Source organism: Ruditapes philippinarum, unplaced genomic scaffold (genome assembly GCF_026571515.1).
Source record: "Ruditapes philippinarum isolate M1 unplaced genomic scaffold, ASM2657151v2 ctg3021_1_1_1_1, whole genome shotgun sequence".
Classification (NCBI taxonomy): domain Eukaryota; kingdom Metazoa; phylum Mollusca; class Bivalvia; order Venerida; family Veneridae; genus Ruditapes; species Ruditapes philippinarum.
This window is the reverse complement of record NW_026861992.1, coordinates 56,814-84,782: the sequence shown is the minus strand read 5'-3', so window position 1 is coordinate 84,782 and position 27,969 is coordinate 56,814. Positions and strand designations below refer to the sequence as shown.

At 32.6% G+C, this 27,969-nt stretch overlaps 1 protein-coding gene across 4 annotated transcripts; it reads right to left on the bottom strand.

Annotated features, from left to right (window-relative positions):
* Positions 1–23: 23 nt before the first annotated feature.
* On the bottom strand, positions 24–27,942 carry LOC132717559 (trafficking protein particle complex subunit 11-like). 4 transcript variants are annotated; one of them, XM_060701050.1, is made up of 29 exons: positions 27,921–27,942; positions 24,296–24,512; positions 23,778–23,947; positions 23,346–23,531; positions 22,816–22,915; positions 22,476–22,549; positions 19,914–20,010; positions 18,944–19,077; positions 17,563–17,704; positions 16,310–16,400; positions 15,733–15,812; positions 15,080–15,158; positions 14,657–14,711; positions 13,956–14,101; positions 13,741–13,802; positions 13,016–13,139; positions 10,644–10,774; positions 9,479–9,637; positions 8,975–9,150; positions 8,444–8,569; positions 7,613–7,656; positions 6,941–7,092; positions 6,378–6,503; positions 5,609–5,716; positions 4,647–4,695; positions 4,213–4,318; positions 3,408–3,642; positions 2,796–2,963; positions 24–684 (listed from the first exon to the last, which is right to left on the bottom strand). In XM_060701050.1, exons 2-29 carry the CDS (start codon positions 24,497–24,499, stop codon positions 652–654), a joined length of 3,357 nt encoding a protein of 1,118 aa, XP_060557033.1. In that variant the 5' UTR covers positions 24,500–24,512; positions 27,921–27,942; the 3' UTR covers positions 24–651. The 4 variants fall into 4 exon arrangements, with proteins under 4 accessions (XP_060557033.1, XP_060557030.1, XP_060557029.1 ...); XM_060701047.1 differs by lacking the exon at positions 27,921–27,942 and adding an exon at positions 27,813–27,914; XM_060701046.1 differs by lacking the exon at positions 27,921–27,942 and adding an exon at positions 27,788–27,887.
* Between the last annotated feature and the right edge of the window lie 27 nt (positions 27,943–27,969).

Here is a 27,969-nt window from a genome sequence, read left to right as displayed (position 1 = left end):
TTAAAAACAAGATGAGAAGGTAATATAGTTACCAATAGTTTATTATTCAGCACTATCCAAGTCATAATTGTATTGCACATAAACATTTAATATTACAGAAATTATAAAAGCAAAAACTTAATAAATACATGTAGCATATCAGGTAACATTGTCCGAGGCATTTCCAATCAATAAATTAATTGTTTCAACTTTTAGTTACACACAATTATACATAATGTAATACCAAAATTCTTAAACATGTTAAAAAAAGGGTGAAGTGCCACTGTACAAATTAACTCTATGGTATTCTTTCTATTCTATCTGTTATGTCCTTACCACAATGAAGTACATGCAAATAACATACAGTTTCAACCAAACTGTAATATTTTCAGTAAAGATATATCTTCCAAAATTAATTATTTCAATGTTAATCATATGTAACATTCTCTGTATCATCACTAATGAAAGATTGCTTACACACAACACTGTAAATATTTTATATATTTTCCTCTGCACTGCCTTAAACATTCATAACTTGGTACATGTAAATACAATCTAGCATCTGACACAGTTCATTCACTTGTATTATATAGATATATAATCATTGACATCATTGTCTCTCACATCAACACAACATACTTTGCATCTTCTAGTTTAAACTACATTGTATAGTTATTTCTCACCAGGTGGCACTTTACCTAGAGGCTGCAAAGATAGAAAATAAATGATTAAAACATCAACTTTACTTACATTTAAAAAGAGTATGTTAGAAGAATTAAAACATATTTGTAACAGAAAGATCATCAAACAATAAATCTGTCAGTGTAGAACTGTTCACTAATAGGGGAGATGTTTAAATGTCTTAGTACTTCAGTCAGTAGAACAAAACAATTTTCTGAGGGTCACAAGCTAAGCTGAAATTGTCTCACCCTTTGACAAATCTATTCTTAGCAACATCACCAATAGGACTCGTTTCAGGCTAAATTATCAACAGGCAATGCTCTCTCACTGTCAGTTACTATCAGTAAATAAGGCACGAATACCTATCATCTAAATTAACATAACAAAATAATAACATAAGTTCACTGTTATTCAAAAAGTAAATGATTTACAGATGAATATTACGTATAATAATAGGAGACGTGTCACGAAAAAACCGACAAAGTGCATTTGCGAAAGCATGGATCAAGACCAGCCAGCGCATCCGCGCAGTCTGATCAGGCTGGTCTGGATCCATGCTGGTCACAAATGCACTATGTTGGTTTTGGCATGTCGTGGTTCATTTATAATGATTTTCATATGGAAATTTTGACTTTGAATAACAAGAGCCGGTTGACCCAGGTGATGCTCCCCGAATAGGTTTTGGACACAGGAAGGTATACCTCTTGTTGTGTCACAGTTATGTCACAGACAAAGTTCAAAGTGTAAAAACAACCCACGACACATTGTCTCAATATGGTGATCATTTTTGTGAATAGTTGTAAATCCGACTTCAAATAACAAAGTTATGCGCCGGACATGATTTTGCTGCATGGTCATGCTGTGACCTTGACCTTCAAGGTAGCGACCCAAATGTTGCAAGCGACACATCATTTCAATATGGTGATCATCACTGTGAAATAGTTGTTAAATCCGACTTCCAGTAACGAAGTTAAGGGCCGGACACGATTTTGCTGCAAGGTCATGCCTTGACCTTGACCTTCAAGGTAGCGACCCAAATGTTGTGCGCGACACAATGTCTCATTGTGGTGATCATTTCTGTGAAATAGTTGTAAAATCCGACTTCAAATAATGGAGTTATGTGCCAGACACAATTTTGCTGCAAGGTGATGCTGTGACCTTGACCTTCAAGGTAGCGAGCCAAATGTTGTGCGCGACATGCCATCTTAAAATGGTGATCATTTCTTTGAATAGTTTAAAAATCTGACTTCAAATAAGGAAGTTATTGGCCAGACCGATTTTGCTGCAAGGTCATGCTGTGACCTTGACCTTCAAGGTAGCGACCCAAATGTTGTGGGTGACACGTCATCTTAATATGATGATCATTTCTGTGAAATACTTTTTAAATCTGACTTCAAATAGCGAAGTTATGGGCCGGACACGATTTTGCTGCAAGGTCATGCTGTGACCTTGACCTTTAAGGAAGAGACCCACATGTTGCGTGAGACACATCGTCTTAATATATTGATCATTTCTGTGAATAATTTTTAAAATCCAACTTCAAATAACAAAGTTATGGACCTGACACGATTTTGCTGCAAGGCCATGCTGTGACCTTGACCTTCAAGGTAGCGACCCAAATGTTGCGCACGACAAGTCATCTCAATATGGTGATCATTTCTTTGAAAAAGTTTTAAAATCCGACTTCAAATAACAAAGTAATGGGCCGGACACGATTTTGCTGCAAGGTCATGCTGTGACCTTGACCTTCAAGGTAGCAACCCAAATGTTACGCGCAACACGTCGTCTCAATATGGTGATCATTTCTGTGAAATATTTTTAAAATCCTAATTCAAAGAATGAACTTATGGACCGGACATGATTTTGCTGCAAGGTCATACTGTGACCTTGACCTTCAAGGTAGCGACCCAAATGTTGCGTGTGACACATCGCCTCAATATGGTGATCATTTCTGTAAAATAGTTTTAAAATCCAACTTCAAATTACAAAGTTATGGGCCGGACACGAATTCGGGCCATACGTACAGACGGACAACCCGACGACTATATGCTCCCCCCGAAATTTTTCGGGAAGCATAAAAAGTTAACTTTATAAACATGTTTTGTAACTAATTCTTAGCTAAACATGAAATTTACCTTGATAAAAATATGAGTTGGTAACATCTTTTGTACAATAGGATCCATTGTTCCCGGATATCTCAACATGTTCAGGTGCATCTTGGGAAGGGCCACATGACCAGCAACCAATGGGAAGAGGTTATATGTCATCTCGTAAGGTTTACCTGGCAACAGTCTAAAGTGTACCTGAAGTAAAGAGAATCTATATTGTCACTATTGTATACATACATTTAATCTTAATACTGTCTTATATTGTAATGTGCATGTCCATTATCTTCCCGCCACTCATACACTTGGAATATTCCATGGTCATTAAACGATAGAACTAGCAATACATGTCTGTGTTATATATGTTACAAGTGCATGCATGTGTGTATACTATAACATAGACCCATAATACAACAGAACTTTACTATTTTCTTACATTTACCCTAACATTAGGTCACAAATTTCTTGTTAAAGAAATACATTAGTCAACCATCAAGTAAGTACATAATTATGTACTTTTGACATATGATGAGATTGAAAGCTTAAAAGTCATTCTTATTTATATTAACAAAATTTCATAATTTATCCATTACATGATATTTCATTTTGTATACAAATATGTACAGTCATTTCTATACAAACCTGTTTGTTTCCAGAGAACATAAAAGAATCACTAGCTTCCATGTTAACCTCCACTTCTTGTGGGTATCCTGTCCGGTTGTGCAGAACATAGCACACAGGTAACAGACACTTCATGCTACCATGGGCAGGAAGTTTGAGCTCCACAGATAGAGGTATGTGTTCTATGGTAACAGTTGGTAGAGAGAAAAGGCTTGTCACTGACGGGTGATCTAAGGTTATACTTTCATCCTTATGTCTGAAATAATTATCACAACATATTAGAAACTACAATCTGATTTTATTTGTAATGCTGTATTGTGTGTTAAAATGGCCTCTTCATTATATTTACTTCATGAATAATTAAAATAAGATATACCCTTTATAGCTCATTGACAATCTAATTGTTTTTCATCAGTTTCAATGTAGATTTAATAATATTGATAATTTTACATGAAAATATTTAAAGTGTGACCTATTTTATTTTTACACAAATATAAACATATGTAAACATATTTTCACTTTATAATACATTCAATCAAAACTTTGTTATTTGATACTGCGAAATATTTATTTTTGGCCACATTTAAATGTGTGTCATTAACTGCTCAAAGGGACAGCATCAGAGTTGTATTTCACGAGTTGCTGGTTTGATCTTTGAGAAAGGCCAAATTTTGCCATAACAATTGAGTCTAACGGTCATTTGTTTCTCACCACTGATTGAGAAATAATGTGAGATTAGTAGTGGGTCACTTGTGGAAATTGTACCCAGTTTTAAAAGGTCTTATCTATGCTGATAAAAAATGTGAAGATAAAATAAAACTTTAACCTTTTCCAATGTAGGACATAGCTTCCAAGTGACACAGATGTTTGTACAGAATTCATCGAGGTCAGACAGAAGCATTCAGCAGCACATTCACTCTTCTTTAAACACACTGAAAATATGAATATTTTATTTTCATAACTAAAACATTTCTTTTAGTATATAAAATACGGTCAAACATTTTGACAAAATACAGAAATTGATGAAATTGTTCAAAGATATTTTTTAACATATCAACAAACAACTGTAACTAAATGTAGTAGAATGACTGGTATTTCACAATCATTCCACAGTTATTTTCTTGGGTTAACAAATCTACTTTGTGTGAAGTTAAAACATGTTTATTCTATATTTACCAAGTTACCCTGTGGCAATATTCAAAGTTTTCATATATCAAATTTTAGCATAATATATCTGCAGAAGTAACAGATTACAAATACCTCCTTGTAACTGTGATTGAGTCATGTCTGCCTTCTCTATACACTGAGACTAAAATATAACAAAAATACGCTCACTAACACATTAAGTTATCTGCTTTCTTTGCAAACATTTTAAAAAGTCAGTATTTTTATTCCCTATATGGCAGTGCCACACAAACATTCATGTCAATTACTCCACAACACAATATATCATCAGATGAAGGTTACTTTCTAGTATTATTTCTACAATATTTTACAAGATGAACATCCTCAACTGTATTTATTTTGCATTTCGTTACAAATCAAAGACATTATTTTCATTTATTTCCTCTTCAAAAGCTTGTACCAGTACCAGCCTTCATAGAAACTTAAAACTTGATCACAGAATTCTGGTCAGCACAGATTTAGACTTCAGTGAACAACTTTACCTAATCTGATGAAATGATCACTGGAGACTGGAGACATGCCTTCAACTAACAAGTTTCTTTAGTAATTAAATTTTTGTTAAATGAATTCACACAAACCATTATAGATTAATTATTGCTGGTGCTGTATTATAAGGATCTTACACCGACTGCCAGTACAGATCGGAATATTTAGCTCGAGGGTAACAGTTTATGGCAATAATGAGGCTCTGCTGAGTTTCTGCTTAACAGTTACCAGAGAACTATATATTCTGGTCTAATACGACAGCCTGTGTTTAATTCTTTTTCTTTCTTTGCATATAACACATTAATCATATTTAGAAAAGAAATTTTGAAAACTAATATTCTCATAAGCACTTTTTTCTTATAGTTGCATATGAATTTACAACTTCATTTATAATGGCAAAATGACATCATTCATTCACAAATGGTGTGCAGGAATGATGTCATTTAAAGCATGCAACCTGTCTTACATGACGGGTGTAAGACGGATTTTTCTAGCAATAGTGTAAACAGTGGATAATCCTATCTAATATGCTGTAAAAGTGTATATATTACCAGATGTAAATCACTGTCTTGTATATCAACTGCCCATGGTGAGGTACACTTTAGTTCTGGCATCAACAAGAATGGTTCTTCTGCTTGTATAGCCTCTATAGTCTCAAACTGAAAATATATACATCACTTAATAAACGTATATTAATGTAATTATGTACAAGTAAAACATATTTTGAAAATCTTTCAACTTAAGAAAAGGGGACTGTTTTGTTTCATATGAATATTTTCAGACATATTGTGATGCAAATGCCAACTTTTTTTTATCACTATGCAATAATCTCATTTTGTGCAGAAATCAGAGATTATTGGTTTGGACTTTACTACAGTGAAACTATACATCAAATTACATTTATAGCATCATAGTCACTGGAGGATTTATATATATACTGATATTCCTTTCCCACAATGAATCTCAACAAATTCAATTATATAATCAAGTCCTGTCAAATGTATACCTTCTCTAATTATAATAATAATATGAAAGAAGTTAAGGTGTTTATATTATTTTGTTTGTAAATATATCAATGTGATATACATGTATAAATAATGTAAGGTATGAGGGGGATGACCATCTAATACCCATTACGGGGTGAATACACAGGGTTACCCAGATGAGGCCTGTCAAATGGAAATGTTACAATCATCAGTATCTTGAGTAAATCTTTCATGTATATCAATATCAGAACAAATCAATCATTTTCAAACTTCCAACTTTCATGTTTAGTAATACTGGTACATGTACATTTCTATCAATATTTATTGTGCCTACCTTCATATTCATGAGTTTGACCGACACTTCAAACGCACTGACAGTAGCCAGGTTAATGATTTCTGTCTTCACACACGCACAGGGTATCACATGGTTATCAGCTGTCACGTCAATATTGTACTCTACCTGGTATAGTAAATTAATATAATGGTAAAATTACTTTGTGAAATAATAATGAGCAGGGTTATATATTTGTTCACTTAATTACCTTCTCTAAAAATACTGGCCTAGAAGCATCATAGAGTAAATATCTTATTTTTACATCTATCTTTCCAATAAGACACTTCAATCTTTAATTTACAACTACTTTGTACATCAATGAAAACATGAAAAAAATATTTTCAATGGACTGAAGTTTTCTAAACAAAAAATGTTACTAACTTAGACATTTAAGGATCATGACCCTTCCTCTTAACTTTAGCATAAGAATTATTTAAGTAACTTTTTTTCACAATACAATAGAATAGGGCACATCTTCTGTAACTACATTCCTTTAACAAGACTGAAAAATATAAAGCAACTAATTCATCATCACAGACAAGTTACAAGGTATTACTGTTTACCTGGAACGTAATATGTTTGGACCCAGTCTGTAGACATTTCACAAAAATAGACTTGTTCTGAACATCTCCTTTCTGCATGGTTCCCAGATCAATGTAAGAAAGCTGGGAAACAACTCTACCATCAAACTCTGCATGCTCTAAGCTTAGATGTGCTGAGTAGAAAAAAAAGTTATATCAACATCTCTCAAATGATTTTTTTAAAAAGTTTTGACAAGGCAGCATTTCAGGCTGATAAATATCCAAGGACATATAACATTTCATTCCGCTTTTAAATCAAGTCAAAGTTTCTAGGGGCATTTCAATTTTTCAGCATGTCTACTTTTCTAAATGCTAGCAGTAATAAAGGTTAACCATGAAGCCAACAATCTGTACCACACAATCTTGTTAAGTTGTATACGGCTTTATGAAAATGCTAGATAGTATGGTCCCTAGTATTGAAATGCAGTGGTTTGTAGTCAATAACTATAACCACTCAACCACGGACGCACCAAATTGTTAGAAAATTTTCCATCTGTAAGAATACCTAATACACTGTATTGGATAGAAAGCTGGATGATAACATGTATGCAAGAGGTAATGAAGTTTTACCTTCTAATACAGTTAAACACTATATTGTTTTTTGTGGGTTTTTTTTAAAACCTATATTATAAATACGTAAATATGTATACATACTAGATTTGTCTGACTCCTCCCTTTCTGGTATACTGACTGACATGCTGAAAGAAAAAAGTCACTGAATATTACTGATTATCCAAAAAAACTGTATAATTAAGATCGTGTATGATGCAACATGTATTTCATTTACAAGATCATTTTATACCCATCAGTTTTAAAAAACAACTTCTTTGAATTGTGGGTAAACAATTAATAAACAAATCTGAGTACTGTATAAGTGGATATTTATGTGTCACAAAATTTTTGTGAATGTCAAAAAGTTGAATTTTTTCTATTTGCGAAATATGATTTCTTGAATTTAAGACTGTTTTTCTGATATAATTAATAAAGCAAGTACATATTAAGAATATGCCTTTATTGTAATCGTTATATTCACTTCTATTCAGTTGTTCAATACTTTATAATTTATATAATTGTTTGAAATACACATTGTTTGTTTAATAAAGGACTAGATCACATATTTCTTTGTCATATTTTTGAAACATTCTTTGGTTATATGATTAACCTATGGTCTTATTTACACATATATTGTTTATGAAAACATTTGTGATATGTTAAGACCGAACTTAAACAAACAAGCAATGAGAAAAATTAATCTCAGTACCTGAACAGTCAAACTTATTTCATGTAAGATGCTGTATGAAAGCGTGTAGTTTGCCTAGACAGAAATAATTTTTGCGTGATCAAATATTTGCGAATAATTTCAATTCGCAAAAATCTCAAATATTTCCATGTCGCAAAATTTTCCACTTATACAGTATATCTACCCTCAGCTAGGTTTTAAAGCAAATTTAATCACCTTGAACATATAAACAATATGATACTTACACTACATTACTGATAGCTACATCCTCTCTGTTGGTGACAGTAGCTTGTATAAGATAAAACTCATTCTGTAGACTTGGTGCTTCATGATGTAAGTCAATGTCCACTTTCGCTGGTCTTGATACAATCCTGTAAGTTACAAAACAGTAACATAATTCATCTTCTCTACCAAACACTTCTATAAATACTGCTTCTTAATTGCCATAAATATATATAAATGTAGAAGTATAAATTACTTCATGTGTATTTTATGTATAGCATAAATCATTTCAATAAGCTTTTCTAGCAAAGTCTTCAACTTTGACATTGAAAATGATGATTTTGACATGAAATTTTTTAAGTGACTTTGAAAGATGTAAATTTATACTATTCATTGAAGATTTTTTTAATGCAAGAAATTGGTAATAATGAAACAAAAGAAGTAAAAATCTTTTTCAGTATAGCCTGTTACAATATGTAATGAGTGTCTATCTTTCTAAATAGATATCTTACACAATAAATGTTGACTTTATATTAAAAATAAAATTTGTTTACTTTGTTGATTGATCAATCTCAATCTGGTCCCATTCTATTGTATGTTTTCCTTGTTTCCTAGGTAACAGAGTCAGTGCAGTTTGTATTGGTGTAACAGCATCACCACCGGCACCAACCCAGGTCATGACAGCACACCTGGCAGTCTCTGATCCCATCACCACACATACACCTGTTATCTAGTAAATTCAATAATACCATTTTCAGAAAACAATAATATGATATTGAAAATCTAGTTTAAGAGATTATATCTAAGACTACTTACATGGCTCAACATAACATAGTGTATCTAAATGAAAATGTAAAAAAACAACAAAAACAAATCAGGACAGATTTGACATGGCATCAAGCTTACTTCATGTATCATAGTTACAAATGGAAATGAGGCAATAAATCATAAAATGGCTGACAGCAGTTCTTGGTGTTGTAGCCACATGATAATTAATGAAATATGACTTTGGGAGAGACCGGACATAGCCAATATCTACATAATCAACATCTACATACCTCAAGTTGGCTCCCTACATCCTCTTGAACAGGAAGGAAAGTAAATTTATAACATCTTGGAGTGCCGGGTACCAAGTATAAATTTCCTTCTTTACTTTCTGATTCAGAGGCAGCAGATATCCCATGGCCGTCAATCACTTCTAAGTACTGATTATACATCTATTGATACAAATATATATATACATACCCATACATCACATTAAAAATTAGAAATGGCAAAGAGTAACCAGTTAATCAAGTATGTGTACTTGATCACATGTCAGTGTACCAGTTTACAAAATTGATATTCAAATACTCAGTAAAAAATTTCATTGGTAAATATAAAAAGTTCTAAACCAGGCTTTTAAAGTTTGACAGGTGTAGGCCTACATGTATTCAATAAACAACCTGACATCATTTATTGCTGCTTGTAACATATAATTATCAGTGACTGTGCATTGCTGAAATTGTTCTGATGAAATTATTAACCGCTTTGCAGGGATAATAGCTTTCAAGAATGTCAGATTAAATTACATAGACTCTTGAATGAACAATATTTTTTTTATTTTCAAGGTACAGTCTTTGCACTTTTTATCTAGCATTAGTCAATTCTGTGTACGGCTGAAAGCGTCATACATATAAATGAATTACTGTCTATGTTCTCTAACTGGTTTAACAGAAATGGAAGATAGTTGGAAAATGGTTATAACAGGTTATTATACATTTTTAAGGTCACAAGAATTCTTTCGAGTAAACAAGTACTCGATCAGACGAATGACCACACAAATATTGAAATTGATACTTGTTGCCAACCATATAAAAAATATCAATGTAAGAGATACTAGAATAATGTGTAATCTTAAAACTACACAAACATTCATGTGCATACATCTCGGTGTTGCTATGTGTTTCTGGTCCTTCAGGATTATTTATTCAAATACTTTGAGTGTTCAGTAATGAATCTGCCTTAAGCCATTGCTACATGTATGAGAGATAATGTACATTCCCTAATTTCTCATAAATAGACCTGAAGGGATACATTTTACCAAGATATAGGATTTTTGTTATATAGTTCTAAAGGAAATAAAATATTTTCGATCTAAGTATAAAATGGAGTTCAATTTAAAGATCCCTTTTTACAGTCTTTTACTAAAACATGAGTTAATATACATAAGTTTGTACTTACAGGGTTATTGAGTGAGATGCTGACTTTAGAGAATCTGACAGGAAATGGACATCTGACCCGTAGATATACCTCCACCTCAACTTCCTGGTCAGCTGCCACTGTAGCACTTGTAAATCGTGCCTTACATTCAACTAAAATATATGTGTCATAGTGAGGTACACATATGATAGTTAAACATAAATACATTAGTCAGGTAGAGCTATGTCCTTAATAAGTTTATAAATGACAATAACATAGACTATAAAGAAATTTTAAATAAATATAAAGACCAGCAACCTTTTAAAGCAACATGCTCACAGATGAGTCAAAATAGTTCAATAAAATCAAATTTGAGAAAAATATACAAGGATGTAAAGATAAGTAAAAAGTTTCAAGATTCAAGTAATTTTTTTACATATTATGTGTGATTAATGACGGATTTTTCAGTTTTACAACTTTATTTCTACTGCATTACTAATGCAGTAAGGCTATTTATGCATATTTTGACCACTTTTTGTAATTAACATGGTTTGTAAATTCCAATGATAATGTGTAAATTGTATCCTTTTGGTTACTTCACAATATTATACATTCAAATACATTTTCAAACAAGAGGGCCATGACGGCCCTGAAGTCGCTCACCTGTATATAGGCCCCCGGAGCGGGCCAGTTTAAATCCCAGGGCTTTTATTTGAACAAACTTGGTAGACACCCATTAGAAGATGTTTCATGCTAAACATCTAAGTTTTTAGCTGGTCAAGTTTTTTCTTTACACATATAGTTAAAAACAATGACACACCTGGGGCAGGGCCAGTTTTGACCCAAGGGCTTTTATTTGAACAATCTTTGTAGACACTTACTAGAAAATGTTTCATGCTAAATATCTAAACTCTAGCTATTCGGGTTTTTTCAAAGAAGATTTTTAAGTTTTTGCTATACACATATATGGAAAATCAATGTCCCCGGGGCGGGGCCAATTTTGACCCCAGGGCTTTCATTTGAACAAACTTTGTAGACACTCACTAGAAGATGCTTCATGCTTAATATCTAAACTCTAGCTATTTGAGTTTTTTCAAAGAAGATTTTTAAGTTTTTGCTATATACACATATAAGGAAAATAAATGACCCCCGAGGCGGGGCCAATTTTGACCCCAGGGCTTTTATAAGAACAAACTTGGTAGACACTCACTAGAAGATGTTTCATGCTTAGTATCTAAACTCTAGCTATTTGGTTTTTTTTCAAAGAAGATTTTTAAAGTTTTTGCTATACACATATAAGGAAAATCAATGACCCCCTGGGGCGGGGCCAATTTTGACCCAAGGGCTCTTATTTGAACAAACTTGGTAGACATCCATTAGAGGATGTTTCATGCTAAATATCTTAGCTCTAGCTCTTAGGGTTCTTTAAAAGAAGATTTTTTAAGTTTTTACTATATGCATATAGGGAATTCAATGACCCCCTGGGGCGGGGCCAATTTTGACCCCAGGGCTTTTATTTGAACAAACTTGGTAGACACCCATTAGAGGATGTTTCATGCTAAATATCTTAGCTCTAGCTCTTTGGGTTCTTTAAAAGAAGATTTTTTAAGTTTTTACTATATGCATATAGGGAAAATCAATGACCCCCTGGGGCGGGGCCAATTTTGACCCCAGGGCTTTTATTTGAACAAACTTGGTAGACACCCATTAGAGGGTGTTTCACGCTAAATATCTTAGCTCTAGCTCTTTGGGTTCTTTAAAAGAAGATTTCATAAGTTTTTACTATATGCATATAGGGAAAATCAATGACCCCCTGGGGAGGGCCAATTTTGACCCCAGGGCTTTTATTTGAACAAACTTGGTAGACACCCATTAGAGGATGTTTCATGCTAAATATCTTAGCTCTAGCTCTTTGGGTTCTTTAAAAGAAGATTTTTTAAGTTTTTACTATATGCATATAGGGAAAATCAATGACCCGCTGGGGCGGGGCCAATTTTGACCCCAGGGCTTTTATTTGAACAAACTTGGTAGACACTCACTAGAAGATGTTTCATGCCAAATATCTAAGCTCTAGCTCTTTGGGTTTTTTAGAAGAAGATATGTAAAGTTTTTCCTTTTGGTTGCCATGGCAACCAGAGTTCTGCATGGAATTAAATGCTTTGAACAATTTTCAAAGGTGACCACCAAAGGAACATTCCTGTGAAGTTTGGATGAAATTGGCTTGGTGGTATATGAGAAGATGTCATTTCAAGTAAAAGTTTACGGACGCCGGACGAAAAGCGTTCACAAAAGCTCACCCTGTCACAAAAGGTGAGCTAAAAAGGAAAAGTGAATTTAATTTTTTTTATTTAAAATTCTCTTAAAAATTTACAAGCAGATACCTGATTAAGAAAATAACTAAAGGACTCACTCACCACAGGGTACAATATTTTGCATTTCTACATTGAATACACAGGGTTCTATCACAGGATTCCAGAAATTTCTGGCCTTCTCAACACAGGCAGTTTCTAAGCCAGGTTCTGCTTCAGGGGCATCATTCTGTATAACAGGAATTGTTTAATTTTTATGTTTAACTCCCCGGTCAATACCATTGATAATAACCTCTGCCACCAGAATAGTGCAAGGCAAAGCCTCTATATTGATGGTAAAGTAAGATTTACAAAGTTCCAATCCCATCCAGAGGCAATGAACTGATCAAAAATCAAATAAATGCTAGCATATTGCACAAATTTAATGGTGATTATGTTAAAACAATAAACACCCTTACAAATGGCCACGAATATGCTGTTAATTTGAATAAAAAGTTAAAAACCAATCATTTATATAGATCTATTCAATTTTTTTTGTTGTTGTTGAGAAATTACTTGTTTTTTATTCCAAGCCATATGTCAGTATATAGCATCTTACATGTACAAGCATTTCTAATTTAAGAATTGTTCATATGGTTCATAGTTAAGAACTGTAAATGATGTGTAAAGCTCAGTCGGTAGAGTCGCTTAGCTGAATTCCATGAGTCTCGGATTTGAGTCCTGGTCAAGCTGCACATTTTTCATAAGGTTCACAAATCAAAGGATGATGATTGCTATTTTCTCTTAAAGAATAAATAAAGATATAATATATATGAAATTGTTATACTTACAGACATAACTCTTAACAGATTCATCTGAATTCTCGTCTTTTCATCAGCTGGACATGTTGTATCTTTATAATGTAGTCAAGGAACATTTGCTTTGTCATAATTATGAGATCATTTTTTATCTTCTTTACATTTACATTTATTACCTAAATTCAATCAAGCTAGACACATTTACTTCTTTACTTCTTTAATTGTTGTAAAAAGAAATAAAAGGATACAAGGTCCAATAAGTTCAACGCAGTTTATAACATAGTCCTGTATTTTCCCAGTCAGGTAGGCACACTTTAGTGATGTTGTAAGTATGGAGGTCAGTAAAGGCCACCATCTCTCTCCTCTATAATCCCATGTCACCTTACTTAATAACCTACATATATATATAATATTTTTCTCATCATTTCATAATTTCTTTTACCCTTAGCATGTTGAAATTGTATAATGGATTTGCCCTACTTTAAAAACAGTTCAGGGGATTTAAACAGCAAATACAATGATGCAGCTGTCAACAGTATAGAGCTTGATTAGACTCTGAGGATTTACAGGCTGGCTTGACTCTATACTGTTGACAAAGGCTAATACATGTACTAGTAACTTGGTTCCAGTGATTAAATTTTAAAGATAGCTGTCGTATTGGCTCAGACTATCCTATGCAAGGAGTGTAGAGTCAGTTCCAACTTCCACAATCATACTTGTGCAGTCTTTACTGAACTGACTCTTCAATGTAAGCAGTTTGATACTGAAACAAAGCAATAATTTAACTGTTTTTCAATCTCTGGCAGGCATTTTAGTAGAATAACTGACCATGGAATTCAATATCTCTAATGAACATTAACCCATAAATGATTTAGTTATTGACATAACTACTCTTTTATAGGGTTCTAAATCAATTTATATACCTGTGAACATAATAAAATCCACTTACATAAGAGATCTTTGATAATCTTTGGCATGGAAATATTCTTGTCCCATTTGAACCACTGTAAAGAATGGAAATTATGGAATCATTATATTCCTGTGGGCAGGAAACTTCACTGATTCATGAAATGCTTGCTATTCACGCTAAGATATAAATATTGGTAGTTTTATTATTTAACTATATGGAATGAAACAATTTTTAAGGAAGTATATGTATATGTAGTTAATCACTAGTCAATATTGCTCAGAAAAAAAGATATATTCATAAAACATAATTTAGTACTTTGACTTTAAAAGTAATTATCTTAATACATTTAAACATAAAGAACTGAAATTTTGGCAACTAAATTTCTATAGCTGTATCAAGTTCCTTTGTGCTGAAAAACTTGAAACAGAGTAAAATCCTAGCATTACTATAATCTTAACTCACTCAGATATCGCTTCATTCTCAAGGATTTGTATTTCTTGAACTGGGCAACAGCACTGTTTAATAATGGAATTATCAGCCACTGTAAAAAACATATAAATTATATATTCAAGCACATACATATACACATAATTCATTCTATCACAAATGCATCAATATATAACACATACACTGAAGGATACACATCATATTAGTTTTAACATAGCTGACTATAAAAAGTTGTACCATTCATGACTCACAAAATACCAAATCAATGCCTGGTTTGTAACACATTATCACTGTCAAATACATGCCATTATTATAATATATTGTAGGGTTTTTGTATGGAACAATGGATCAGTAAATATAAGATAAAGATTCCAATATCGATACAGATACAATCTGACTGATAATTCAGACAAAAACATCTCATTCAAGGGTAAATCATAACAATAATGGTGGTGAAGAAATCAGAAATATGGACATTTGCGTCCCCATCCTACCCCCACATCAAAATTTCATCTGGGGAGAAAGAGAGCATGTCAAATGACACAAATTAAGATGCCCATAAATGTTTTATTATATTATGTTATTGGCTGAGCGTATTTGTTCATAGCCATGTCATATATCCAATCATACTGGATAAAATGGAGAGATCTAAATGTGATAAAACATACAGAATGATCTTCTTTCAACTCTAGACATTGTAATGCCACTATCCCTTCCTTCTCTTTCTGTAAATCTGGTGGATCTATACCTGTTACATATATAAACACATGCTAACTACATATTATATACTCATAACATGGCCGGTACTGTGCATTTAACAATAGATACATATCAATATGTCATTGAAATAAGGCTATTTTTCATTTTCATTTAAATATATGTCGCCTATGCTATTTTACCTACAAGCACTTATAAACTGATTGGGATTCAAAAGCACAAATAGATACTATAGAAATAGTCTTAATTTTTGTCAAATTTCTAATCTATTCTAAATATATGTAATTAAATTTAAAAGCACCTAGTATAGAACATTTACTGTAATATTAAAGAAGAAACGATGACATTGATGTTTTAAAGAGTTTCTGTATCAAGTATTTGGAAATAAATAAATAAAGAAGCAATAGCTTCCCATGACATTTGCTTTATAAATGTGATTTTATCTGTGCAGATAAAATATTTAAATATATCATGATTTTCTTTGAATTATAAAACTTGTCTGAAAATATCTCAAAAAAGACAACTCACTTTGAAGTCCTTGCCTCCAGGGTCTTTGTCCATAGAAATCCAATGATTTAAGACCATCAGTTATCTCAGGGTCTATTTTCTCTTGAGTTGGCTGAAAATTTCAAACACTAACATTAAACTTTTCTAAATGAAACAAAAACACACAGAAACTTGGAAAGGGCAAAATTAAAAAAAAAAACACAAAAAAAAATATCAAAAATAAATTAGATCTTACAGTCCTATGCTCATTTTTTCATTGTCAAATAGAGCTGAATTGACTATATATTTCAAAAGATTGACTGTTATAATGGTGATTGCCCAACAGTTGATGTTGGAAAATATTGAAAATAAAATATAAATATGCTAAAAATATTAAAAGAATGCCCCAACTTTTTTATGAATTGAATGTTACAGATAAATTCTGATGGTTATCAACAGAAATTTCATTGCACCACTTGTGTTGTTCATTTTTCATGTGAAGTGAATTATAAAATTGAAAGGAATTATGGCTAAATGTCAACTTATTTTGACTCTCACCTGTTCATTCACTATCTACTCTTATATGAGCATAATGTCACTTTAAAACTTGGAACATTTTTGCTGTTTACCTCTTACACATTAGCAATTAATCAAGACTCAAGAGATAACACTATAATGACATGGTGTTATAATGACTGTACAAATAGTCAAATACACATGTACAGTGAAATATTATCAGTCTCAACAATGGGAAATAGAAAATTCTAACACGACCCGCATTTTTCCCTATTGAACATAGAAGAACAGAAAGTGTGTGTTATTATGCAACAGATGCACAGTTTGACGTTCTATATTTAGACATGTGACGTTATCCCTAACCACCAAATATCCGACGCGCTGAAAATAAGTACGGAAACAAATCAGGCAAAATTTTGCTTAACTATCAAGTACGGTAACATTTATTTGTTGATGTCGTGTTAGAATCGAAATAATATATCCCAAACAGTGATTTTATCGTTTGATAACATCACTGTTTGTCGTTCGGATGCGCATCATTATATCACTCGAGCTACGCCCTCGTGATATAATTCCTCGCATCCGGACTCCAAACAGTGATGTTATTGAGCGATAAAATCACTGTTTGGGATATATTATTTCTTAAATAAAACCAGCAGACAAATTAACAAAAAAATCAGTTTTTTAGAGTCCTATAAAAGGAACAAGCACTATGATGATAATATTGTGATTTTCAAGTGTTGCAAGAATAATCAGTATATACAGTCCTCTCTACTTACCTTACAGAGCCCTCTACACAGTTGTTTCCTGGCAATAGCATGGTTTGCTGCTTGCTGGTAGTAGAATCCTGGATGTTGTGTCTGTATAGCTGTCAATCCTAGCTTGATAGCCTCATCAAATAAATCTCCAAATACCTGGAACCTATAAATAGAACGTAAATAAATCCCTACATATCTCACATATAAATAAACTCTAAATATCTGAAATCTAATCAATACATGAACATGTACCACAAAAATCATTTAATATCTGGCATCTGTAACAAATCATAAATCTTTATCTGGACTTTTTTTAATGATAAAATAATAATGACTATCAAGATAACTCCAATCTATGAGGACATATACCTGTCAATAGTAATCAATATAACAAACAATATCATGCAATCTTATACAATAAACAAACATATACATTTATAGTAAGACCCAATACATATTACTTGTATTCTCAGCCAATTGTTCAATTTTCAGATCAGATCAATATTAAACATTCAGCAAGACAATAACTGACATCATTTAATACTGACAAATGTGAAAGCAGTACTGAAGACCTGAGCATGATATTGATTGACAATATCTAAGGTCTTAATTAAAAGACTGACAAGAAGCATTTCAGTACCAAATTACTATTCACAAGATACAACTGTTAAGTAAGGGGCAGTTGAAAGACAGATTTATTAAAAAACATAAATACAATACTTTTGGAATGAAAATAATTCTTTAAAGCAGCACGCCTCCAGATTCATGCTTATTTTTATAAAAATTTAGAAAATGAATTTAAAAGTAAAATATAGTGAAGTAATCAAAAGGAAACACTTTACACATTACAATCAGCACTCACAACCCATTCAAATGATCAGAATGAGGTAAAAATATTAAAAAATAGGGGTTTAACTCAATACAGGATTGGAGCAGTACCTCTAGACGCTTGCAGGAATCATGATCACAAAAGAGACAAATATTGTTTTTTTTTCGCCGATTTTTACATTTTCATTCATTATCATTCCTGAATCAGTGTGAAAAGATTAATTAGATCTAATAAAGTTCATTCTGTTTGGTAAAAAGGCAAGATTTTAGCATGTTATCATTCAAGCGCCTTGTCCGGTATATACCGGAATATGGTATTTAGTGTAGTGCTCCAATCCTTTTTATAGTTTCACTCAAAAAATAGTCTTTACTGTATTAGTAATGCAGTAGCAATATGGTTATAAGTACCGAAAAATCAATCATTAATTGCACATAACATGTAAAATTATTACTTAATTTCTTTAATCTTTTTACTTTTCCTAAACTCTTAGTATATTTTTCTCAGGTTTGACTTTATTGAAATATTTTGGCTCATCTGGAGGCATGCAGCTTTAAACAAACAAAGGTAACTCACTGTTTAGACATCCAGGCACTGTGCTCAAATGCCAGATCAGCTATTCCTATTTTACTCTTGAAGAAGTCAATATGCTTCCTAAATTGGGCTATACCATCCAGCGGGGCATTGTGTTGGAATGATAATCTACATATCTGAAATATTCCATTTTACATTTGAGCCGCATCACGACAAAACCAACATAGTTGCGCATCTGTGCAGTCTGATCAGGATCCATGCTGTTCACTTACCAACTCTATTACAAGTAGAGAAACTGATAGCGAACATCATGGATCCTGATCAGACTGCGCAGATGCGCAGGCTGGTCTGGATCCATGCTGGTCGCAAACGCACTATGTTGATTTTGTTATGAAACGGCTCATTTGTAACTAATTTATACTTTCTGTAGTCAAACATGTAACTACAATATCATCTTTTACACCATACAGTGTATATAAAAAATGATAAACATATAAAGTCTAAGAGCTCAAGACATTTTACATTATACAGAAACTCTATTATTTGTCTTCCTTAATAAAGCATGATGATGCATTTCAATAGTGTTGTTTCAAACAAATAATACTAAAATGTTTCATCAGCATACATACAATTACAATTTATACCATAATTGTTACTTCAGTAGCTTTAATAAGATAATAAATTGAAGTATGCATTTGAGTTTGATAAACCAGAGTATGAGTGCTTAAACATTTGGCATTTAAAGAACAAGGAGAAGCTTCTGGAATTGGGGCATCTTTCTGTCTCTATATCTTGCACTATCCTCCAAAATATAAAATGACTTTTTCTCTTCTAGAGAACTCTCCCATATTGGCAACCTGTGGCAAGTATAAATAACCTCAAATACACACAGGGTTTGATAAAATTGGTGTACCACATGTATATGTGTAATATACAACAGAATTACCTGGCAGGGAATAATACTTTTTATTAATTTATATTAATCAAGTAAGTACAGTTTGATAAGTTATACCTTGTAGTTGATAAATCCAGCAATAGTTTTAATTTCCAGCATGTTTGTATCATACATTCTCAGCTCCAGTATATGACCATATGCTTGCTTGTAATGTCTGTAAATAACCATTCATATATTCAATATAAATAAATGTAAATGTAATTGTTTAAACACAAAATAATCTCAAGATTATCAAATACATTATTTACTTAGTTAACTATTCAACTTTTCTGTTCCGACAAATGTAGATATGTATAAGTAGAGAATGTCTAACATGAGGCACACTAATGAATACATATTCAAACAAGAGCTGTCGGTAGGACAGCACGCTCGACTATTCTAAGTGCTTGATTGTAAAAGAGCCTTGATGTTAAATTTTTTAAGTTCACAAAAGGGCTAATTTTTCTTATAAATTCATGTTATAGGCCTTAGAGAGAGTCTAATTATACAGTATTGGCTTGACTATTCGGAAGGTAATGTCACAAGGGTGTTTTATTGAGTATAATAATACTAATTACCTATGAATACATAAATTTGACAGAAAAGATACAAAGGCTTGTTATTAAGATGTTTTATCAAGTAAATCAATGCTTTATTATTATGAATGCAAAAAATTGTCCCAAAAAAGGCACAACCCCTTCAGTAGTTATTGAGATAACAGCTTACAAGCAAAACTTTTCCATGAATTTCTAAGTTGAAAAAGGGGAGAAAAATCAGCCTAAATGCAAGATAGAATTATGGATCTTTGTCAGTGACCTACAATTATGGCCCTAAATGCATATGTGAAGTTTTAAATAAATATCTTTAATAGTTATTGAGATATGTAAAACTTACATGTAAACATTAACCAAGAGACTAAGTAGAAAAGGGGATATGAATCAGCCTTAATGCAGGATAGAGTTATGGAACTTGGTCAGTGACATACAATTATGACCCTCCTATTATGACCCTAAGTGCATGTGTAAAGTTTCAATAAATATCTTTGAAGACCTTTAACCAAAATTTCTAAGTTTCAAAGGGGCAAATAATTCTGCAAATATTGCAGGCAGAGTTATGCAATTTTGCAAACTGATGTACATTGTAACTATAAAAAAGTATTTTAAATTTCAATTGAATATCTCAAGCAATAATTGAGATATTTGCCTTTACAAAATAACTTTAACCAAAATTTCTAAGTTCCAAAGGGGCATTATTCTTTCAATATTGTAGGCAGAGTTATCCAACTTGTCAATGTAATGTACCTTGTTACTATAAATAAGTATTGTAAGTTTCAATTGAATATCGCAAGCAATAATTGAGATATTTGACTTTACAAAAAACTTTAACCAAAATATCTAAGTTAAAAAGGGGCATAATTCTGTCAATATTGTAAGCAGAGTTATCCAACTTGTCAATCTGATGTACCTTGTTACTATAAATAAGTATTGTAAGTTTCAATTGAATATCTCAAGCAATAATTGAGATATTTGACTTTACAAAAAACTTTAACCAAAATTTCTAAGTTAAAAAAGGGGCATAATTCTGTCAATATTGTAGGCAGAGTTATCCAACTTGTCAATCTGATGTACCTTGTTACTATAAATAAGTATTGTAAGTTTCAATTGAATATCTCAAGTAATAATTGAGATATTTGACTTTACAAAAAACTTTAACCAACGCAGACGCCGACGCGGACGCTGACGCCGACGCCGGGGCGACTACAATAGCTCTCATATTCTTCGAATAGTCGAGCTAAAAAGAGTCTCAGTGAATATAATAATTTTGTCATAATGGAAAATTGCTACACTTCCTTCAATTTATATTGTATAACAGAAACAGATTTAAATCTCATAATTTCAATTTATCAACAACTGATGTTTTAAGAGTTCTCTTCTTATGACAGCAAAATAACTTGTTTTAAATTTTGAATTTTAGCTTAACTTGCATGGACAAAAAACCTGCATCATTGAAGAAAGAAATAATGTTAAAGCACTATTTGCTATTTACATATGTATATACATTGCAGTTTTTGTATATCATTTAATTCAATAAAAACATATTCTACTTATTTTTTCATTAGCTTAAAAGATATAACAAAATCTGTAGAGACCTCAACAAAAAATATCACAGAAACATATCGTATCAATCAAATGATTATTATGAACTAAAAAGACAAATTGGATTAAGTAATAATGCATAAAATAATCATGAGTTGTTTCGGTGGATTTAAGTCACATCAAAACTATCTTGTCGGGACTTTACTGGTGACCTCAGGTGCCCCTTTGTGCATCACTTCAGTAGTTTTAAAGATTGATGTTGTGTGTAAAATTTTAACCAAGAATTTTTTAAGTTCACCAAGAACAATAATAAGTCAAAATTGAAGTCAGAGTTATGCGTTACAAATCGCAAACTCCTACTATGATCTCAAAGACATGTGTGAAGTTACAAGCAAATATCTTTGATGGTTGATATGATATGAAATTGTACAAGAAGTTGTATGTAAAACTTTAAGCAAAGTAAAATGCCTATGTTTATGTCCTGGTAAGTAATATGAGCCCAATATTCTCTGAACAGTTAAGATAAATATTGCGATCTACTAACTTGATAGCTGTATGAGTATCCTGTTTCATCTCGTTGAAGAAAGCAACTTTAAACTGGTGTCTTACAAACAATAGCTGCAATAAACAATATGTTAATTAGCATAAATTGATGTTTCTAAAAAAACTTCTCCGATCATAAATATGAAAAAATAAGAAAAATAATAAACATATACGTGTATATTACATGACTGACTGTTAATTTGTGTAAATATAAACTTAGATATACATTTTGTATAATATTCACGTGTATAAATAACATATATAACTAACGTAAATAATAAATTAAATAAACTTTAACAGAAGAAGTAGGAAATTCAAATTTCAATATTTATATATTTTACCTGATGTGTAGTTTTATTGAGGAAATCTTTGTGTGACTTCACCTTTCTTGCCTCACCATGATAATATGCTTGTGATAACTCATAGAAGGCATTCTCTAACCTACAAACATACCAGCATTCTCATTTATCAAATTGTGTCAACAAGACACATATTTACCCATATACTCCTTTGTTTCACTCTGATAAATATATGTGTAAGGTTTGGCAACTGTATAATTTCTTACTCAGTCATTTCATTACACTGTGTTTGAATTTCACTTCTGAAGACGTTACAACATCCAATTAGAATTTAAACATTATAAAGACAATGTAAGACTATAGATTAACTATCTAGGATTACTTAGTAAATAGATTGTATCTAGTATCTTCAGATATGCAGTACTGTTTAAACAATCAGTTATTTACTATAAAAAACAAAAATACAGAAGAGAACATTTTAGTTAATTAAGGTCGTTGATACAGTGTATCACACATAATAGGGGTTTTTGATCAATTGTGACATTCTTTTTTTCTCAAATAAAAGATTTTACCTTATTGTGTAGCCAATTAAATGGTCAGTCTGTGGTAGGACATACAGATTTTTGGCTGACAAATCACATGCACTACACAGTGATGCTGCCCTTTCTGCAGCTACAACATCCTCACCAGGGGGCAGCGGTGCATTTTTCTGTATCAACACAACTGACACTTTTGTTCCTCTACCTTGTAAACTATTCCTATTGAAACAAAAACAAAAAAAGTAATGAATAAATGTGTTATTCTTCAGCTGTAAGCTTTATATGCACATGTTAGAAATAGACTTAACAGCTGCTTGTTAATATCTTTGCCATCAACATACACTACCAAAAACATATAAATAATAGAAAAGACAAATTCAGAAAATGAAATCGTAAATTTTACTCGGCCGAAACAATATAATGTATTATGCTCCATGTTGTTAAATATCATAAACGATTCATTACCTGACAATTTCTACTCTAGTAGAACACTCCATTTGTTTTTCTTTCCACATATGTTCATCCCAATCAAGATCATAAAAAACAACAACAACAGCTGGTACCTGGGTCAAATGTTTCTTCATCCATGTTGACTTCAATATACCTTTAGGAATATACCACTCATAGGACTGTCTCTGATTTTGGAGATAATAAAATAAATTATAACAAAGTCAGGGAGGAGTGTAACTGTTAACAATACATAAAATTTCATTTATTGGCAAAGCATTATCAATAAAGTGACAAAGTTTAATTAGGCATCACTCTAACTTTTACTGGTGAAGGAAGTGCCCTGATAATTATGTCTGTTCAGAAACTTATCCCTTGCCAATCAAATACACGAAAAACTACTTGCCACTTACATGTACATGTATTAAAATGTTTTTGTGTTATTGTAAATTTGACATATAGAGTTACATTCTATATACTAACTGTGAAAATTTATAATATATTTAAAGATTTATTTAAATGTGCCAGTTAATTACCTTATTAGTTCTACATTTTGGGTACTCATGGTCTCCAGGGACAACCTGAAACTGTAAGGGAACACGGTCTGGTCGCCTGTTGTTACAAAATGAGTCCCATATAGATTTGTGTACAGCATTGTATGTAACATCAAGACCAGTCAATATCACTTGACCTGTTGGCCTACACAGTAACTCCTCTGGTAGATTATTTGCCCAAGACATCTTTCAGAATGATCTGAAAAGGACATACTATTCTATTATTTTAGCAGTTTAACATTTGCAATACTCTACATCAACATTGTTATTAAAAAAAAAATAAGGACAGTCTTTGTAAAAAAAAACAAAAAAACAACAGCACATGGACTTTTACTCAGGAAATGAAAAGTCTATGAAATTATATTGAATACAGTCAAACATGTCAACAAAGACCACCAAGGGTAAAGTGCAAGTGTTTGGAGGAAAATAATTATGTTTGAACTTTGATGAGCCTTTTCAGAGTTTTTTTCCCCAGCTGATTTTATTGCCAATATTCTGTTATATTCTCATCAAAAATAGTATCTTTTTTCCCAATTCACAGACAAAAATTCCCAATCGAAAATTCAAAAACAAATAAAATAATGATGATTTTTGTGTACATCAAAACGATCATGAAAGATGTAGTATACAGTTTTTGTAAATATTTGATAAAATTCATAGACAGGGACTGTGTTTAGGACAAAGTCGGACGAAAATTTTGCCAAAAATATTTTAACTTCACCCTGTTTGGTGGAAAAGCGAAATTCTAGTAGGCAAACAATTTTCATAAAAAACTCAACATGTATATGTTGAAATCTTACAATTTAAATTAGCACATGCACAGTAGTGTGACCATAGCGACACTTTGTAATTGACATGGTAGAACTTGTTAAAGTGTATTAAATTATCAGGCTGTTAAAGCTATAAAAGCTATGACTGATACGGATGATAATTATAGCAAGCTAATTGATAATTAAGTTACATTAAACATATAATATGGCCACAGGGAAGCCTATTCTAGCAGACGCTGGCTGCAGACAGCAAGAGACCTTTAATGGCTTTATTCACGTCATTCACACAGGGATTTTCATCAAGGGGAAACCAACATGACTGTTGTTGGCAAATGATCGTTACTCGGAAGTAACTGTTAGCTAAAGTTAGACTGTATATAGCCCGGGGTTCTATGATATCAATTCATGGTACTTAACGTTTATCAGAAAATATTTAAATATAAATATCATAAATAAATGAGATTTTTATTCTGGCATCTTATAATTGAACCTTTTCCAGAACTGGTTGTCAACAAATTATTTCAAAAGACGTGAATAAAGCACCATTATGAAACACCTTGACACCTACAACATACTTACAGATGCCCAGCATGGATTTCGTAAACGCAGATCCTGTGAGACTCAACTTTTACTGACAGTCCAGGACCTTGCTTGCAATATGGACTCTGCTGGTCAGACTGATGTCATTTTATTAGATTTTTCCAAAGCTTTCGACAAGGTCCCACACCACCGATTACTTACAAAACTTCAATTCTATGGTATACGAAAAACAACCTACTAAAGTGGATAAACAGCTTCCTAGGGGATCGGAGCCAGAGAGTGTTACTAGACGGCAGCAAATCAGGTGAAGCACCTGTCCAGTCAGGTGTCCCACAAGGCAGTGTTCTAGGACCTCTCTTATTTCTCATCTTCATTAATGATCTACCCAACTATGTATTCACCTGAATCCACCCACTAGAATGTTTGCTGACGACTGTGCCCTTTACCGCTCTATCCACTCAGACCAAGATGCTATAGCCCTACAAAAAGACCTAGATGGACTACAAAGATGGGAAAGGGATTGGTTGATGGAATTCCACCCTCAAAATGCCAGATACTCCACATAACAAAAAGAGAAAACCAATCAGACAACCATATAACATCCATGGACACATCTTAGAAGAAGTAGATACAGCAAAATATTTAGGCCTCAACTTCCAAAAGTCACTAAACTGGAACCATCACATTGATCTAACTACAAAGAAAGCCAACAATGCCACATCCTTTCTACAGAGAAACATCAATCAATGCCCAAGAAGGACCAAAAGCAGCTCTGCTATATGACCCTCGTGAGACTCTGGTGGAATACTCCTCTATCATCTGGGACCCTTTCACTGAGGCAAATATCTGGAAACTGGAGATGGTGCAGCGCGAGCAGCAAGAATGGTCTTCTCAGACTACAGAAGAACCAGCAGTGTGACATCGATGCTGCAACACCTACAGTGGCCTACCCTCCGAGAACGCAGAGCCCATGCCAAGGTGACCATGATGTACCGTATAGTAAATGGCCTAGTAGAAGTCCCTACATCCAACCTCACCCCAGTCATCTCTGTTCGAGGACATGGACTTCACTACCTGGTACCATTTGCAAGGACCCAGTGCCCAGGACCCAGCGATCCTTCTTCCCAGACACCATCCGCCTCTGGAACAGTCTTCCCCGGACAGTTGTAAGCTGTACAACCATAGACAGCTTCAAGAGGGAAGTACTCCCACTCACTCTCCGATAGACAGTCAGGTGTTTTTACCTTTATACCAGCACTATACATAGTACTTTTTTAAATCACTCTTGTACATAGACACTTCTCACACCGTGCTGCGCTAGTACGAGTATACGCCGGAAGGTGTCTGTACTATATTGGAAGAAGAAGAAGAACCAATAAAAATGACATTTTTCAGAATATTTCAATGTCTGCCATTTTGGGTAATTTCAGAGGAGGTTACTACGGTATCAAGGTAATCCCAAAAAAAGCAAGTATGGAAAGATAGATGGGTCAAAACTTTCAAGTTAAGTTGTGAAAAACTTCCAATAGTTAACTTGCTATGAAATTAAAACTATATGAACAGACTATACATGTATGTCAGTATATGTGTTTATAACATATTTTAATTGACTGTGTAAAAACCATTAAGGAAAATGGTAGTCAAATATGAAGGTTTTATAAAATAGTTTTCTTGCCACAAATACATTCATTATTCACCAAATTAAATTTATTGGCAGATGAAAATGAATCTAGTGTGCAAGTTTTACAAATATTAGCATCATCGTGTGTTGCTTTTACTAGCAGTCACAGAAAATTTAAATACCTTGATATCATAGAACCCTTGATATCATAGGAACCGAGTATAAACGCATCAAAAAAAAAAAAAAAAAAATATGATATACATTTATGGTTTGACACACCCACTAAATGATACTGGGATGTCCAAGTATTTAAAAAAAATCATCATAATAAAATACATAAGAAAATCATCTCTTTAAAATATTATTAATAACAACATTCTCATCTTAGATCCGAATGCCATATATTTTATCTTAAATCCAAATAGGTCTTTATTTTCTTTATTATTTAATGTATTTTCGCGACCAATTATTCATCCAATATTCAATGAAAATTGTGGATCTATTTATTATGAATTAGAATGCATTTAAGGGAAGTCCTTTTACACTTTCATTATAAAGTTATAAACACCAGTTTATGTTGTCATTTTCAATTTATTTTAACTTTTCATCTAATGACATTTAGCCGGAAATTGGATACAATTTATAAGTTGTTTTATCTGTACCGTGCCGTTCTTACCGTATTGTATTTTCCGTCCTTCAGTCATCCGGTTACGTCGTCAACCATC